The following is a 17,560-nucleotide window of genomic DNA, read 5'->3' as shown; positions in this document are numbered from 1 at the left end:
ACTGGAATGCCAGGGAAGTCCCATGCTTAGTTGCAGCATGTGGGATCTTCAGTTGCGGCATGTGGGACCTAGTTCCCTGACCAGGGATCGAACCTGGGTCCCCTGCATTGGAAGCATGGAGTCTTAGCATGGACCACGAGGGAAGTCCCGCATTCAGTGTTTTTATTTTTTTAATTTTTTATTATTTTTTAAATAAATTTACTTATTTTTGGCTGCATTGGGTCTTCGTTGCTGCACGCGGGCTTTTTCTAGTTGCAGGGAGTGGGGCTACTCTTCATTGCTGTGCACAAGCTTCTCATTGCAGTGGCTTCTCTTGTTGTGGAGCACGGGCTCTAGGAGTGCAGGCTTCAGTAGTTGTGGCACGTGGGCTCAGTAGTCGTGGCTCGCGGGCTTAGTTGCTCCGCGGCATGTGGGATCTTCCCGGACCAAGGCTCGAACCCTGTCCCCTGCATTGGCAGGAGGATTCTTAACCACTGCGCCACCAAGGAAGCCCTCCATTTTCTAGTTAAATGAGACTTCCCATTTAAGGGTACTTTTGCCAGCATTTTAAAAACAACAAACAGACCTATGGCAATTTGCATTTCTTTTCTTAGAAATGGTCCATTCCTTCTTTCCACGTCTTTATCTAAAAGAGGAAGATATGTCCTCTTGATAGGAGATCTTTAAAACTTAAGGACACAGGCTTGTTCTCATACATAACGCAAATGTTATTTATAAAGCTCAATATGATATAGATCTTGTACTTATGGAGCTTACAGTCTGTGTTAATTTTAAAAGAAAAGCTTGTATACGTACCTCCAATTTTTTCTGATATTTTTCACATTCCAACTGACACTGTGTGAGATTTCTTGCAGTCTCCTCTTGTAGAAGCTGAGCACGCTCACTTTCAAAAGATTTTATTTTACTTTGATGGAGAAATTCTGTTACTTTGCTTTCTGTACTAAGTTGTAGTTCTCTGTACCTGACAGAAGAAAATTATGAAACACTAAAGAAATCTCGATTTATAGAAACATAAACATTACTTCTACTTTTTTCTATATCCCCATATTATTATGCAGTTAATAACTTTTATTTATTCAGCAAAGCTTTTGTAAATAATTTAGAGAGGCATATGTATGGAAATATGCTAAGTCCAGGAAACAAAACATACCAATTAAACTTCCTCTACTCCTCCCTTATTTTCATTCCTTCCATCCAAAAATAGTTATTACCGCTCTATGATTATTATTATTTTGTAAGACATTTAAAATAAAAAATGGTAAGAACAAATTTCAGTTTTATTGCTAAAATGACTTAATTTCCATATATTTCATAGGCCTTCTTAAATCTATAGCATTGTTTCCAAACTTGCTATTTCATCTAAGTCTAAATAATATCAGACGGAGAAGAATGGCATGAAATATGCACATTAACCTGCATTTATTGAGATATTTGTAAAATAAAATTTTAAGTTAGTAAATATATATATGAATATTACAAGGAAACACAATGTACAAATTACAAAGATAAATATAAAGCGATAAGCAGTCTACTACAACACAGATAAGAAACATTCTCTTCATTCCATAGGTATAGCTAATAATGAAAACATTTCCATTTAACATATAAATCACTGCATATTATAGATTTGAAAATGCTTCAAGTTGACTGTGTTCTAACAGAAAGCAAACAAAGACATATTACACCTTTTCAGGGAGCTATTATGAACCCAGTATAATGCTAGATGTTCCTAAAATTCATTTTTTCAAATATTTATTGAGCTAGACACCATGCCAGGCAAATATGTATACAATGGAAGACAAAATAGGTTTTCTTTTTTTTTCTTCCCCCTTAAAGAACTTAGTTTTCGGGAGTTCCCTGGTGGTCTAGTGGTTAGGATCAGCGCTTTCACTGCTGTGGCCCAGCGTTCTGTCCCTGTTCCGGGTACTGAGACCCTGGTTGGGGAACTGAGATCCCACAAGCCGCGTGGTGTGGCAAAAAAAAAAAAAAAGAAAAAAGAAAAAAAGAACTTAGTTTTCTGGGGAAGAGAGGCAAAATATATATGAAAAATCAATAGAATATGGTAAGTGCTTCAATAAGGTAATCCCTAGGTTCGATGGGAACCTACAGGAAGAAGACTTAACTCAGTTTGTGCAGGTGTGTGTGTGTGCGCAGCAGGAGGAGGTACAGGGTGGGAAGTGCTCTAGGAAGTAGAAACAAGAGTATGTGCAGGGCGGGAAGCAGAGAGCAGAGTCTGTTTTATTCATGGTATCTCATTTAATCCTTACAACAGCTCTATTAGGTATTTTGCAGATGAAGAACCAGAGGTTCAGAGATGAATTAATTTCTTTAAACAGGAAGAAGGTGCTGGTAAATTTCAGGTGGGGTCTCAAATTCAGCTATGTTTGAATCTACAGGAATGATCTTTCCACTATTACATAGTACTCTTAACTGACATTTCTGAGTTCAGATAAACTTTCAAATGTGTTTTAAAGGTCATTTCACTCTTGTAAGTGACAATAACATTCAAAGTATAACCAGAGAAAATAGGTATTAGGTACTTGCCACAGGCTACTTTACTCTTGGTACTCTTATCTTTAGTAAAAGCATCTCCCAATCAGATTGGTGGAAGTTCCATTCAAGCATATTGCTACACATTCTTTAATTCATACCAAGGCTTTAAGGTGAATGTCAGCTTGTGTCTTTAACTTTCTGGAAAGTCCAGGCATTAATTTTATGTATATATAAAAGAACAGCTAGGTCATATGGTCACTCCAGTTTTAACTTTTTGAGGAACTGCCAGACTGCTTTTCGATGTGGTTGCACATTCTCACCAGCAATTACGAGGGTGGTAAGTTCTCCACATCCTTATCAAAACTTATCATTGTCTCTTTGATGATAGCCATCATCATGGATGTGAAGTAGTAAAAAATTATTTTACTCAAAAATTTATTAATTCAACAATTTACTGACATGAAAATGACCTGTACTCCCTGGGGTAAATTGTCTTATAAATATAAATGCATAAAACGTATGTGAAATCCATACCTATTTGTCTGTTAAACTGTGAGACACACTACACTTCATTACTGAAATAAATTCTTGATAAGTCATTTGGAATGTGATATTTATCTTTAAAAGAATTTGTTTCAAAAAAATTAAACTGCAAAGTTTGCCTTTTTCTGGATTCAGGACATTGTGGTTAATTCTGAGGTCAATGCTAACCCCAAACAGGAAATGAAAGACTTAGCTTTTAGAATTCACCTGCTCTTCTTATTCATTATATGGCACTTGAAAGCTACTTTTAGCACTATTATTCTTCCCCTATACTGAACGGTTAAGTAGTTACCTCCTAGAAATTTGAGGATACTAAGTTTAATAAAATGACACTTCTATGAACCAAATGATAATTCTTTTTAACCAGATATACTTATTTTTTTATTTTTTTATACAGCAGGTTCTTATTAGTTATCTATTTTATACCTATTAGTGTATATACGTCAATCCCAATCTCCCAATTCATCCCACCATCACCACCCCCCTCAAATGATAATTCTAAAGGATTCATCTATTCTCATGTTGTTTACACAGTAAAAGAAAATCTGCCTCAAATCATTCTGACTTTGTAATAATAGTTACTCTTTTAATTTAAGTTGAACTGGGAAAATGCTGAGGAAACATTAGAGCTGCAAAAGCAGTTCCAGAGTGAGGAACAGACGTCAAGGGTACAGGCTGACAATCTCAGGTAACTTCCTCCTACTTGTTTTGCTAATATAACCTGTCACATTTTACTTTGTTGACTCAGACTTCTCATTTTATCCTCTTAATGTGAACATCTTATTTGAACTAAGTCAAGATTATTCACATGTTAACAAGTTTATGTTTGACATCCTAACTCAGCATAGTAACCTTAAGAGGTCACATTTCTTACAAAGTTAAAGTATAATCAGAATCTCCACCTATTGTTAGCCCAGGCCCCCAATTTGACTAGATGAGTTTTTACGCTAGCTGGGTTTTTAGTTTTCATACGACTTTCTCATAAATCACATACTACTTTAAAAATAGTAATATAAGGACCTAGAATGAATTGTTTTTGCTTTTAAGGAATATTCACTTCAACGTACTCTGGGCTGGACAAACAAGGAGAATTTCACCTGTTAAAAGGTGAAAATCAGCAATTAGACAGGAAACAACAGAGATGTTAACCCATAAGAAATGCTCTCAGCTATGGTGAATTAAACTCCAAGCAGCATGGCATATTCTGCAGTGCTGAGAAATAACTGCAGGAGAGACATCAACATGGAATTCTGTTCTCAGAAATGGGAGAGCTCACTTGAACAAAAGCACCAGATAAAACACTAAATAACAACAGGTTTTCATAACAATATTTACATGAGCAGTCTTTACATACATACGATGGTGAAAAGTTTGCTCATTACACTCTGATGTATTAAGCCAAGCAATGCATGTTTATTCCAATCTCTATCAACAAGATTATCACTGGTAAGAAAGTCAAAGACTCCTATAATTATTCATTTTAGTTTTTATTGCAATGAGAGACAACAACTGATCTTTGAATTTTATCCACAAAATGTTCATGGCTTCCCCAGTATTAAAACTGGATATGGGACTTCCCTGGCAGTCCAGTGGTTAAGACTCCATGCTTCCACTGTAGGGGGCACGGGTTCGATCCCTGGTCGGGGAACTAAGATCCTGCATCCTGCGTGCCGCGTGGCATGGCCTACATAAATAAATAAATAAATAAACAAACTGGATATTTATTCTGAACCCGATTATCTAATCTCATTTCCTAGATAGACTTTCTAAGGCAAAATACCCCAAAATATTATATTAAGTGGTAAGGTTCCTATAATCACCAGGACCAGTAAGTGGTCCTTCCATTAAGAAATTCTGAGCTGGTCCAGTTTAGAAGTAAGGCAGTGAAGCAGCTGAGGCAAGGCATTTGTCTATGTTCGGGAGAACAACTATGGATAGATAAAGAGCACAGGAAATAACACCTGCACAAGGGAGACTGGTAAAAGAAGTTAAGCAAAGTAACAGGATTTCCAGTTACAGGAAAGGGTTCAGGGAAGGATTTTAGTAGTTAGGCATCAGTTAGATTAAGTTTTGAAAGGGACTCTGGGTCAATATAGAGAAAATACTTGTGGGGTTTAAAAGAATACATGGGAGCAGGTAGTCATGGCGGGACCACTAAATCCTTTGTGTTGGGGAGGATAATTTAATTCTAAATTCCACAAGCAAATGGGGCATACGCTGCTGATAAACTTTCTACATGTATTAAAAAAAAAAATTGCTTTTAAACAGAGATGGGCCTGAGACTCCAGATAGGGATTTCACTGTGGGAAACTGGAGTTGACAAGGGCAGAAGCTGCCATCTCTAAGCAACTGAGAATCAATCTTGCTTACCTGAGTGGGACACCAATCCCATTTTATTTTGGTGTTTCGGGCTCCTCTTTCTCCTTATTCTTTTTTTTTTTTTTTTTTTTTTTTGAGGTATGCGGGCCTCTCACTGTCGTGGCCTCTCCCGTTGCGGAGCGCAGGCTCCGGACGCGCAGGCCCAGTGGCCATGGCTCACGGGCCTAGCCGCTCCGCGGCATGTGGGATCTTCCCGGACCAGGGCACGAACCCGTGTCCCCTGCATCGGCAGGCGGACTCTCAACCACTGCGCCACCAGGGAAGCCCCCTCCTTATTCTTTTAATAAGGCTTCATTGAGTTGATGTTCAATTCCCTTTGAATTATTCATTTTAACTAATCCACACCTTAACTACTCTTTGTCCCTGCTATTTCTAATTCTCAGGGGATAAAACTCATCTCCATTCTATTTACAGAGAATTTCGGTTGTGTTTCTGAACCTGTTCTGCATGTATTACTAGCCCTGTACCACATGCTGAAAATGCTTCTGGATGAGTCACTGAGTGATAGTTAACCAAACCCTAACATCCACTTATGCCAATTAAGAATTGAGGGGGGAAAAAAAAAACAAGACACAAAAACCTGTTTGTTTGGATTTTCTGCTTCTATGAACTGAGGAAAAGCTAATCATCTTAGGTTAAAGATGCTAAACCACTGATTTTTCAATTATCCGTAAAGATTTTTTTTGCTCTCAATAGCATCTATCTGTATATCTATATTTATAGATCTATATCTAATCTTATATTAACTGGTATTCTATCAACTACATATTTAAAGCATAATGAGTATGAAGTACAAGACACTTAATACTTTTTACAAAAGTACACTTTTTATTTCCTCTTTCATATCTGATGTTTTATATAGGACTAACTTTCCATTAACCAGAATATTTCTTTCTTTCTTTTCTTTTCTTTTCTTTTTTTTTTGTGTGGCCATGCTGCACGGCATGAGGGATCTTAGTTCCCCGACCAGGGATCGAACCCGTACCCCCTGCAATGGAAGAGTGGAGTCTTAACCACTGGAACACCAGGGAAGTCCCAACCAGAATATTTCATTCCTCAACATCTAATTCATTAAAAAATATTTATTGTGCACCTAAATGTGCCAGGTACTATCAGATACCAGAGAACCACAAATAGCATCACTGCTCTTTAAGGAACTCACATTGTAATGATGCAAAGGCAAACAAATGTAAGGTAATAAGCTAATAAATTCTAATAATAATAATAATAAAGTAGAGTGAGGGTAGAGAGAATGATAGAGATATTAGTGGTGGTGTTATTTTAAAGAGGTTGGGCAGGGAAGGCATCTCTCTGTTAAAAGGTGATATTTGAGCAAAGGTTTTAATAAAACCTATATTTTAGAACTAAAATAAGTGATTAATAAAAAGATATTTACTGGCCATGTAAAGATTATATGTATTACATAAGATTTATATAATAAAGACTTTTTTTTTTAAAGAAGATGTTGGCGGTAGGAGTTTATTAATTAATTAATTTATTTTTGCTGTGTTGGGTCTTTGTTCCTGTGCGAGGGCTTTCTGTAGTTGTGGCAAGCGGGGGCCACTCCTCAGCGCGGTGCGCGGGCCTCGCACTATCGCGGCCTCTCTTGTTGCGGAGCACAGGCTCCAGACGCGCAGGCTCAGTAGTTGTGGCTCACGGGCCTAGTTGCTCCGCGGCATGTGGGATCCTCCCAGACCAGGGCTCGAACCCGTGTGCCCTGCATTAGCAGGCAGATTCTCAACCGCTGCGCCACCAGGGAAGCCCTAGACTTTTTCCTTTTAAAGAGATACAATGTTAAACATATGAAGGCAATAGGAGTCCTTCACACTGATTTGAAACTTGGTATTTTAAACCAGTAGTTAAAATTAACTACCCAAACTATACTAATGGATTTACTAGAGTCTAATCCATATGAATTGTAACTAGAACAAAGAGGACTGAATTTTTAACAAAGGCATTGGTGACATCAGGATGAATGCTACTATTTCACAGGACTGGGAAATAGACACTTATTTGAACAAACAATTCGATCACTATTTAAGAAATGCTTTGAATTCATTTTTATTCTGAAGTAATTCATAAGCCACATAAGAAATGTCCTTTCATCATTTATAATGTGTCTTTTTGAAAATGGCTTTAAAATTTTTGTCTTGATTATGCAAATAATACATTAATTATAGAATTTTAGAAAATACAGAAAATAGAAGAAAATGTCAACTGTAAGCTCATAATGATAATTTTTAAATTTTATAATTTTTATATAAGCTCATAATGTTTATATTTTTATATATCTCCTTCTCTGCACAAGTAAATATTTTCAAGTTTTTATTTTTAATTCTGTAATTTATCACATCCATTTTTAGGGAAAAAACTTCAAATATTACAAGTAAAGATTAAAGACCTCCTATTTATCACTTTTCTGTGCATCCTCATTGTGGGTTTTCTTTTCTTTTTCTTAAACAATACATGTGTATTATACACAGAAGGATATATCAGTCTCCTTTTTCATTTTTAAAAAAGTGGCACATGTCACATACACTCTGTAAATTTTTTTCACCTAAGAATATGTTTTGGGATCCATCCATGTCTCTACTTCATTCTTTCCATTTGCTACACAGTAGATCACAATGTGGACATAATCACTTAATTCTAAAATTCATTTATTTCCTCCTAAACTGATGAACATTTAGATTGTTTCCAATTTTTAATTATATACAGTGCTTCAAAGGCCACCCTAAATAATGCCTCCAGTTCACGAGCAAGTGCTTCTCTAAGAAAGATCATCATGAAGTAGAATTGTTGAATCAAAAGATTTTAAATGTTAAGAGATACTGCCCAGGGCTTCCCTGGTGGCGCAGTGGTTGAGAGTCCGCCTGCCGATGCAAGGGACGCGGGTTCGTGCCCCGGTCCGGGAGGATCCCATATGCCGCGGAGCGGCTGGGCCCGTGGGCCATGGCCGCTGGGCCTGCGCGTCCAGAGCCTGTGCTCCGTGGCGGGAGAGGCCGCAGCGGTGAGAGGCCCGTGTACCGCAACAAACAAACAAACCAACAAACACACACAAGAGATACTGCCCAATTTCCCTCCCAAGTGGCAATATCAATTAACGATTGGACCAGAAGTGTATGAAATATGGTTTCTCTACTTCCTCACCAATATTTGATATTATCATATATAAACACATTTGCTATGCATATTATATATGTAAATCATATCTTCATATAGAATTCGCTATCCTTTCCCCCCCGCCGATATAACTTAGAAATCTTCCTATGCTATTAAACCCCTTTTATAAATATTACTTTTATTGGCCACATAATTTTCCATTCTTTATTATTCCTCTATTGTCAGACATTTAGCGTCTCCCCAATTTCTTACTTCATTGTTCACACCAAATAGTCGTACCCAGTTTATTCTTTACTCTGAGCAAAGTGTGAATTTCCAGAAACAAAATACATCTTTGAAGGAAGAAGGCTCTTACAATTAAAGGCTGCTCCAAGGACTGTGCTATAAAGTAACCATACTGAGCAATGCCAGGGTAGTTGGGAAAAGTATATGAGGCCCAAATGTGCCTACTTTGTGGAGGATATTATTGTTTGGATCCATATATCCTGATGTGTTTCTTTAAAAAAATATAAACTTGACTCATTACTTATGCACATATTTAGACATGTATCATGGATATATCTAAAATCACGTAAGGACATTTACAGATATCTAAAAAGAAAAGTGTACATTTGGGAGAAATGATATTATGGTAGGTAAAGGTATCTGGGAGATGGGAGGGTGGAAATAAAGTTACTCTTTTTACATTATGTGGTTTGACTTAAAAGTAATTTTGCTAAAGGCAACTCAAAAATTTTTGATATGGGCAATTAAAAAATGTAAACTTAAGCACTTTCCATTTAAATAATTTTGGCTGACATATATTTTATTTCTCAAAATAAAAGTATTTATTAGCCAAGTAAGGGATGAAGTACTTATCACTACATCATCACTGTCTAGTAAAGTTAAATCTTTGGTTGGTTAAGTTTTTTAATATCCTGAAAACACCTCAAAGATCTCTGAAGCCAGAAATAAGTACTCCTGCTCTACCAGACCTAATCTACAATTTCTAATCCGTTACTTTAAAAAAGCAAACAAAACAAAACAAAACCCCAAATTAAAAAACCACAATTTTATGTAGTTTTACATATTTCAAATTAATGTACATTTATATACACATTTACATTTATACAAATTAATACCAGAACTTACAATTGAATTTTGAAAGGAGGATTTGTGAAAATTTCTACAGGTATTTCTTTAAAAATAACTTTTCATATAATTATATCTTTAATATTTAAATATATAGTTATATTCTTCAATTTATAAATTTATATATCAGTTGGAAAGGGGAGTAGGTCAGAATCTCCTATTATTTAGATTAAATACCAATTTACTATCCTGTTAATATGCCCTCCCAGTGGGAAGTGTTTGTTTTCTGATTGAGGATTGCTGTATGTAATGAGAGAAATTTACTGATAGGACCACGTTGCTCATGTGAAAGCTTTCAAGGTAGAAAACATGTTTAGAACAATTAATATATATTAGAGAATATATCTGAAATTGCTTTCTTTTCATTGACATTGAAATGGAAAGTGTTATTTTAAAGATTTTACTTTTATACATTATTGCTACCTAGTGTTCTACCAACTGTTTTTTTTTGTCATCTCGATATTACAAAATTTTAAAATATATACTTAGATACTGAATCCAAACTACTTTCAGTAAAAATTAGAAGAGCAATGACTGCAGTTTAAAGATATATATATAACATTACAGAGAAACAGAATTCTAGTAACTCTGGTCTTTCCATTTCAGGTGTGAAATTTTCAAAACTGAAAAAGCAGGCAGAAAAAACTTATAAAACAACCATCAATGTTGCAACAATGATTACTACAGGACATGAGGAAGGAATTTAAAAGGCGTTTGGGTATCTGTCCAAATGTTTCTGCCATTTAGATGATTTCTTCAACAAGTCCACTTCTCAGCTGTAATACTACATCTGTCATTTTTGGCTTACAAGCTAATTCTTAAATGAATGTGAGAGATCTTTTTTTTGCTGAGTTAAAAACGCTGAGTATGTTTAACAACTGTACCATGGATTTATAAGAATTTCAAGCATGCATTTAGAGTAATTCAATGCATCTATCATATCATGATCAAATAAAATATGTAATGTCATTAATAAACAATATGTAGTAATATCTGGCTGTCTATAAAGGCAAAAAATTGATACCAGGTATGTGAAGATAAAAGTAAGTACTTAAGTGAAACAAATATAATGAAAGGAATGTAGCCTTAAAATAAATCAAAGCATGCATGAGATAAAATTAGAGTAAAATATTTTATAACAGTGTTTGAATGGGGAGCTGTTTTCTCTTTGGTGGCAACATGACAACACTTAAAATTCAACTTGAATCATCCTCTGAACCAAGAGTATTTATTATATCAGTGCATCAGAGTACTCAAAACTATTTCATGCTGCTTTCAATACAGACCCTAGAGCGTTAGGCTACATTAAAGAAAAAGATCAGAATATTATAAAGCTGAATCTAAAAAAAGGCATTAAGTTTGCTGTATGTACTTTCCTCTCAACTTTGTTGTGAGCCCAAAACTGCTCTAAAAAAAATGAAGTCTTAAAAAAAATTCATAAGAAAATATACTTTGGGGGATGCTTTTATGAAGAATAGTGTCAAGTATGAACAGTAGCAGAATGTAAGCTAATCATGGTTTTGTCCTATTTTTCCAGAAGATATAGTGCAAAGAAAGGATATCAACTTACTACAGCTAACACACAAAGTACTGTATAAGGCAAAAAGGAATATAAAGGTCATTTATTTAGACTAACTTCCTATTAACAGGCAAAAACTACAAACCTTAACTTATATAAATGTGTTTTGAAAATAGGCTAAAGAATTCCATGCGAACTCTCAGAAAATTCCTGAATAGGGATCTAGAAACCAGAGTCCTGGGTCTTCAAAATCATATAGTTTGCTAGGAGAGCTGGATCACGAGGAAGACTTTTTTATTTTCTAAGGGTGAGGATGACCTCAGAACCACTTGTGGTACTTGTAAGAATTCTAGATGCCGCGGTTCCACCTTAGACCTCTTGCATCAAAATCTCTGAGGATAGACTTGGGAATATTGAGTTCTTGTTGACTAAATGAGCAAATATAAGTGAAATGCTTACAACAGTGCCTTGTACAATTAAAAGTTATTCAAGTACAAGAATCTTGTTTAATGTATCTCTGGATTCTTAGGATCTAGTGTATCACCTGGTATATAAGAAATGCTTAATGACTCTTTACTGAGTGAATAAATGGAGTCATATTAACCATTTTGGGTGTTATAAAAGTGAAATTACTAAGTCGGTTCAAGCCAGGGTAGAAAACACTAAAGTATCATAAACTAATCTGAGGAGGGACAGTCTTTGCTGAAGTGTGACAAAACCAGTGAATTAAGATGATTATTTCCAGCTTTGGGTGTCAGTGTAAGATAAAAACAAATCACAGGGAATGAAGGAAAAAGAAACCAAAATGATAGGATAGGTATGAATGAGCTACAAGAAAGATTAAAGTTTCTAAAAATGTAGTTTACCTAATGGCTAAGGTGGTAGGATGGAGATGTGACAACATTCAAAGAACATTTAAAAAACAGACATACAAACAAGGAGCAAAGTTAGTGTGACACAATAGTGTGATATATCTAAACTGTGTAAGGAGTTAAAGTTGTTGCAAAATGTACACACAATTTAAAAAATATAAGTGAAACTCACTAGCATGAATGTCTCTCATGAAGGCATGTAAAACAGAAATGAAGTAGAAAAACATAACATAATAATGAGAAGAACTAAATCACTCTGTTAGGTCTACTTCCTCGTCTCTAAATTTCTCTCATTAGACTTAATGGACTAAATAACTGCTTATTAGTTTTTTTATACGATACTACCTTGGGATTTTCAAACAGCGAGATAGATAAGACAATATTATGTCAGCACAGTTAACTTACCATGTTATTATCATACTTTTTTTTTTTTTTTTTTGGGGTACGCGGGCCTCTCACTGCTGTGGCCTCTCCCGCTGCGGAGCACAGGCTCCGGACGCCCAGGCCCAGCGGCCATGGCCCACCGGCCCAGCCGCTCCGCGGCATGTGGGATTCCCCCCGGACCAGGGCACAAACCCGCGTCCCCTGCATCGGCAGGCGGACTCCCAACCACTGCGCCACCAGGGAAGCCCTATTATCATACTTTTTATTTTCTACAGCCGTTTGTCAAATGAGAAAGCTTATAAAATTTCAGAAAATGTCTGCATACCTAGGTATTTATTTAACTGTCTATTTATGGCTACAAATGCATCAGGATAAAAATGAAATGATAAAGTATCTCATATAATCAAAGATAATAAGTATTAACTGAATGAAAAAAATTAAACATTAAAAAATCTCACATTAGTACTTTGAAGAAATGCTTTCTCTCCTTAAATATTTTCTGGAGCCTCACCTCTCTCCCTATACTTTTCCTATATATATACCCTTCCATCCCAGGAACTGTTTGTTACTTCTCGTGCTCCTCCTCCCTAGGCTGGGGGAAAGTTGGCACTTTTTTTTTTTTTTTTTTGCAGTACGTGGGCCTCTCACTGCTGTGGCCTCTCCCGTTGCGGAGCACAGGCTCTGGACGCGCAGGCTCAGCGGACATGGCTCACGGGCCCAGCCGCTCCGCGGCATGTGGGATCTTCCCGGACCAGGGCACGAACCCGTGTCTCCTGCATCAGCAGGCAGACTCTCAACCACTGCACCACCAGGGAAGCCCCAAGTTGGCACTTTTATTATGGCCCGCTGCCTCTTCCTTTTCTCTCACTTGCTATTCTAACCAAGACCCAAAGCAGTAGGAGGCTTTGGGTCTTGGTTAGAATAGCAAGTGAGAGAGAGGTTTGTGATCAAAAGTCAGAGATGAACTCTATAGGATTTTACTAGGAGGAAACTTGAACTGGCACGACTCCTGTCAGCATGTGTACAAAACAATACAAAGGAAAGGAGCCCAGTGTTTTAGTGCCTTATGTTTATATTTGCTATTCATGTATATATATATGCTTTTCACTTAATCATCTCTAAAATTCTAACACAGAGTTTCAGATTATTCTCTTTTCAGAGATAAAGAAACAGAGACTTAGAAAAGTAAGTAACTTGCCCAAGTAAGTAACAAAGCTGGAATTTGCACCCAGGCCTGCCTCAAATTTCTGGACTCTTACCCTATAACAACCTGTATCCAAGAGAGAAAAAATGTTTAAATAAAAATAAAGTATGTACCAAAAAGACATACACAAACTCCAGCAATACCCTGTTGGCAGCTAAGTGTGGACAGACACAACTAAAGAAGGAAGACAGCAGAGGCAAAGGGCATGACTGAAAGGTGGAAAAAGATGAAAGAGGCCAGGGCTGTCCATGAAAAGAATCAAACACACAATGACTCCCCATGGGGAGAGTAAACCTGGGTTTAGGGGTGGGGTTTAAGGAGGTTCAGATCATTAAAGGTGTTATAGATGTCCTAGAAAGAAATCTAGAGAGAAAAGTTATTCCTGTTGCTTTGGACAAGTTGGCTCTGTGCCCCAACAATACCTACAGAACGGCTGTGAATATAAGATGAAGCCTTTCTCTCAAATCATTCAGAAGGCAAAAAGGTGTCACTTTTTCTTTGAGATTTTATAAAATCCTTCCCATTGAGTATTCTCTCAATAACTTTATTTGGAAATATAAGACACTGTGTAGGGAGGACACATTGGCTTGCGAAGACCATAATCAATGCAAATTCTGATGCTAATGTTGTTCTCTTAAAGGAATCAATAAATATGGAAGCAAAGATACTTAACACATATAATAATTATTTCTGGGATGCAGCCTCACAACTACACCACAGCAGGTGTTAAAGATTATCTTAAAAAAGAAACATAATCAATCACACTGTGAGGATCACAAACACACCAAAAGAAAAAATGGAAAAAAATACTTTTTGAATGGATACTGTGGCAAAAGATGAAAATCTGACAACAGTTCCATCTAGGGATTCCAACAGTGAAAAAACCTAAAAAGCAGTGAACTTTCTTCCCCCTATTGTATGACCTATCATATCAGACAGGCTAACACTGGTACATCACAAAGTACTCTTTCTACTAGAAGGCAGGTGATGTCATTGATTTTGTCTCCAGAAAGAGGGAAGACAGCAGAAGCAAGAAGGACTACAATTCTGCAGCCTGTGGAAGGAAAACCACATTCACAGAAAGATAAGATAAGATGAAAAGGCAGAGGACTTCGTACCAGATGAAGGAACAAGACAAAACCCCAGAAAAACAACTAAATGAAGTGGAGATAGGCAACCTTCCAGAAAAGGAATCCAGAATAATGATAATGAAGATGATCCAGGACCTCGGAAAAAGAATGGAGGCAAAGATTGAGAAAATGCAAGAAATGTTTAACAAAGACCTAGAAGAATTAAAGAAAAATCACTGAGAAGAATTAAAGAACAAACAAACAGAGATGAACAATACAGTAACTGACATGAAAAATACACTAGACGTAATCAATAGCAGAATAACTGAGGCAAAAGAATGGATAAGTGACCTGGAAGACAGAATGGTGGAATTCACTGCCACAGAACAGAATAAAGAAAAAAGAATGAAAATAAATGAAGACAGCCTAAGAGACCTCTAGGACAACATTAAACACAACAACATTCACATTATAGTGGTTCCAGAAGGAGAAGAGAAAGAGAAAGGACCCGAGAAAATATTTAAAGAGATTACAGATGAAAACTTCCCTAACGTGGGAAACGAAATAGCCACCCAAGTCCAGGAAGCACAGAGAGACCCAGGCAGGATAAACCCAAGGAGAAACACACCAAGACACATAGTAATCAAACTGGCAAAAATTGAAGACAAAGAAAAATTATTGAAAGCAACAAGGGAAAAATGACAAATAACATGCAAGGGAACTCCCATAAGGTTAACAGCTGATTTCTCAGCAGAAACTCCACAAGCCAGAAGGGAGTGGCATGATATATTTAAAGTGATGATGGGCTTCCCTGGTTGCACAGAGGTTGAGAATCCGCCTGCCAATGCAGAGGACACGGGTTCAAGCCCTGGTCCAGGAAGATCCCACATGCCGTGGAGCAACAAAGCCCACGTGCCACAACTACTGAGCCTGTGCTCTAGAGCCCGCGAGCCACAACTACTGAGCCCACGTGCCGCAACTACTGAAGCCTGCAGGCCTAGAGCCTGTGCTCTGCAACAAGAGAAGCCAACGCAATGAGAAGCCCGCACACCGCAACAAAGAGTTAGCCCCTGTTCGCCACAACTAGAGAAAGCCTGCGCACAGCAACGAAGACCCGATGCAGCCAAATAAATAAATAAATAAATAAATAAAAATTAATTAATTAAAAAAAAATAAAGTGATGAAAGGGAAGAACCCACAACCAAGATTACTCTACCTGGTAAGGATCTCATTCAGACTTGACAGAGAAATCAAAAGATTTACAGACAAGCAAAAGCTAAGAGAATTCAGCACCACCAAACCAGTTCTACAACAAATGCTAAAAGAACTTCTCTAAGTGGGAAATACAAGAGAAGAAAAGGACCTACAAAAATAAACCCATAACAATTAAGAAAATGGTAACAGGAACATACATATCGATAATTACCTTAAATGTGATTGGATTAAATGCTCCACCAAAAGACACAGGCTCGCTTAATGGATTCAAAAACAAGACCCATATATATGTTGTCTACAGGAGACCCACTTCAGACCTCGGGACACAAACAGACTGAAAGTGAGGGGATGGAAAAAGATATTCCATGCAAATGGAAATCAAAAGAAAGCTGGAGTAGCAATACTCATATCAGATAAAATAGACTTGAAAATAAAGAATGTTATAAGAGACAAGGAAGGACGCTACAAAATGATCAAGGGATCAATCCAAGTAGACGATATAACAATTATAAATATATATGCAACCAACATAGGAGCACCTCAATACATAAGGCAACTGCTAACAGCTATAAAAGAGGAAATCAACAGTAACACAATAATAGTGGGGGATTTTAACACCTCACTTGCACCAATGGACAGATCATCCAGACAGAAAATTAATAAGGAAACACAGCTTTAAATGACACAATAGGCCAGATAGATTTAATTGATATTTATAGGACATTCCATCCAAAAACAGCAGATTACACTTTCTTCTCAAGTGCACACAGAACATTCTCCAGGACAGATCACATCTTGAATCACAAAATCAAGCCTCGGTAAATTTAAGAAAACTGAAATCGTATCAAGCATCTTTTCCGACCACAACACTATGAGATTAGAAATCAATTACAGGAAAAAAAACGTAAAAAACACAAACACATGTAGGCTAAACAATGCGCTACTAAATAACCAAGAGATCACTGAAGAAATCAAAGAGGAAATTAAAAAAATACTTAGAGGCAAACGACAATGAAAACAGGACGATCCAAAACCTATGGGATGCAGCAAAGGCAGTTCTAAGATGGAAGTTTATAGCACTACAAGTCAACCTCAAGAAACAAGAAAAATCTCAACTAAACAATCTAACGTTAGAGAAAAAGAACAAAAAAACCCCAAAGTTAACAGAAGGAAAGAAATAATAAAGATCAGAGCAGAAATAAGTGAAATAGAAACAAAGAAAACAATAGCAAAGATCAATAAAACTAAAAGCTGGTTCTTTGAGAAGATAAACAAAATAGATAAACCTTTAGCCAGTCTCATCAAGAAAAAGAGGGAGAGTACTCAAATCAATAAAATTAGAAATGAAAAAGGAGTTACAACAGACACTGCAGAAATACAAAGCATCATAAGAGACTACTACAAGCAACTCCATGCCAATAAAATGGACAACCTGCAAGAAATGGACAGACCAATCACAAGTAACGAAATTGACACTGTGATTAAAAATCTTCCAACAAACAAAAGTCCAGGACCAGATGGTTTCACAGATGAATTCTATCAAACATTTAGGGAAGAGCTAACACCTATCCTTCTCAAACTCTTACAAAAAATTGCAGAGGAAGGAACACTCCCAAACTCATTCTAT

The 17,560-nt window shown here is 36.7% G+C and overlaps 1 protein-coding gene across 5 annotated transcripts in view; it reads right to left on the bottom strand.

Moving 5' to 3' along the window:
• PIBF1 (progesterone immunomodulatory binding factor 1) overlaps window positions 1-17,560 on the bottom strand; it is a 214,203-nt gene that overhangs the window by 85,701 nt on the left and 110,942 nt on the right. For all 5 annotated transcript variants that reach the window (XM_028497922.1, XM_028497921.2, XM_024123149.3 and 2 more), the window contains one exon: window positions 796-961. In XM_028497922.1, the coding sequence (XP_028353723.1) occupies window positions 796-961 (166 nt within the window). The remainder of the gene's footprint in view (window positions 1-795; window positions 962-17,560) is intronic.

Source organism: Physeter macrocephalus, chromosome 13, assembly GCF_002837175.3.
Source record: "Physeter macrocephalus isolate SW-GA chromosome 13, ASM283717v5, whole genome shotgun sequence".
In the NCBI taxonomy this organism is placed as follows: Eukaryota; Metazoa; Chordata; class Mammalia; order Artiodactyla; family Physeteridae; genus Physeter; species Physeter macrocephalus.
Note: the sequence above shows the minus strand (reverse complement) of the source record. Positions and strands in the feature narration are given on the sequence as shown.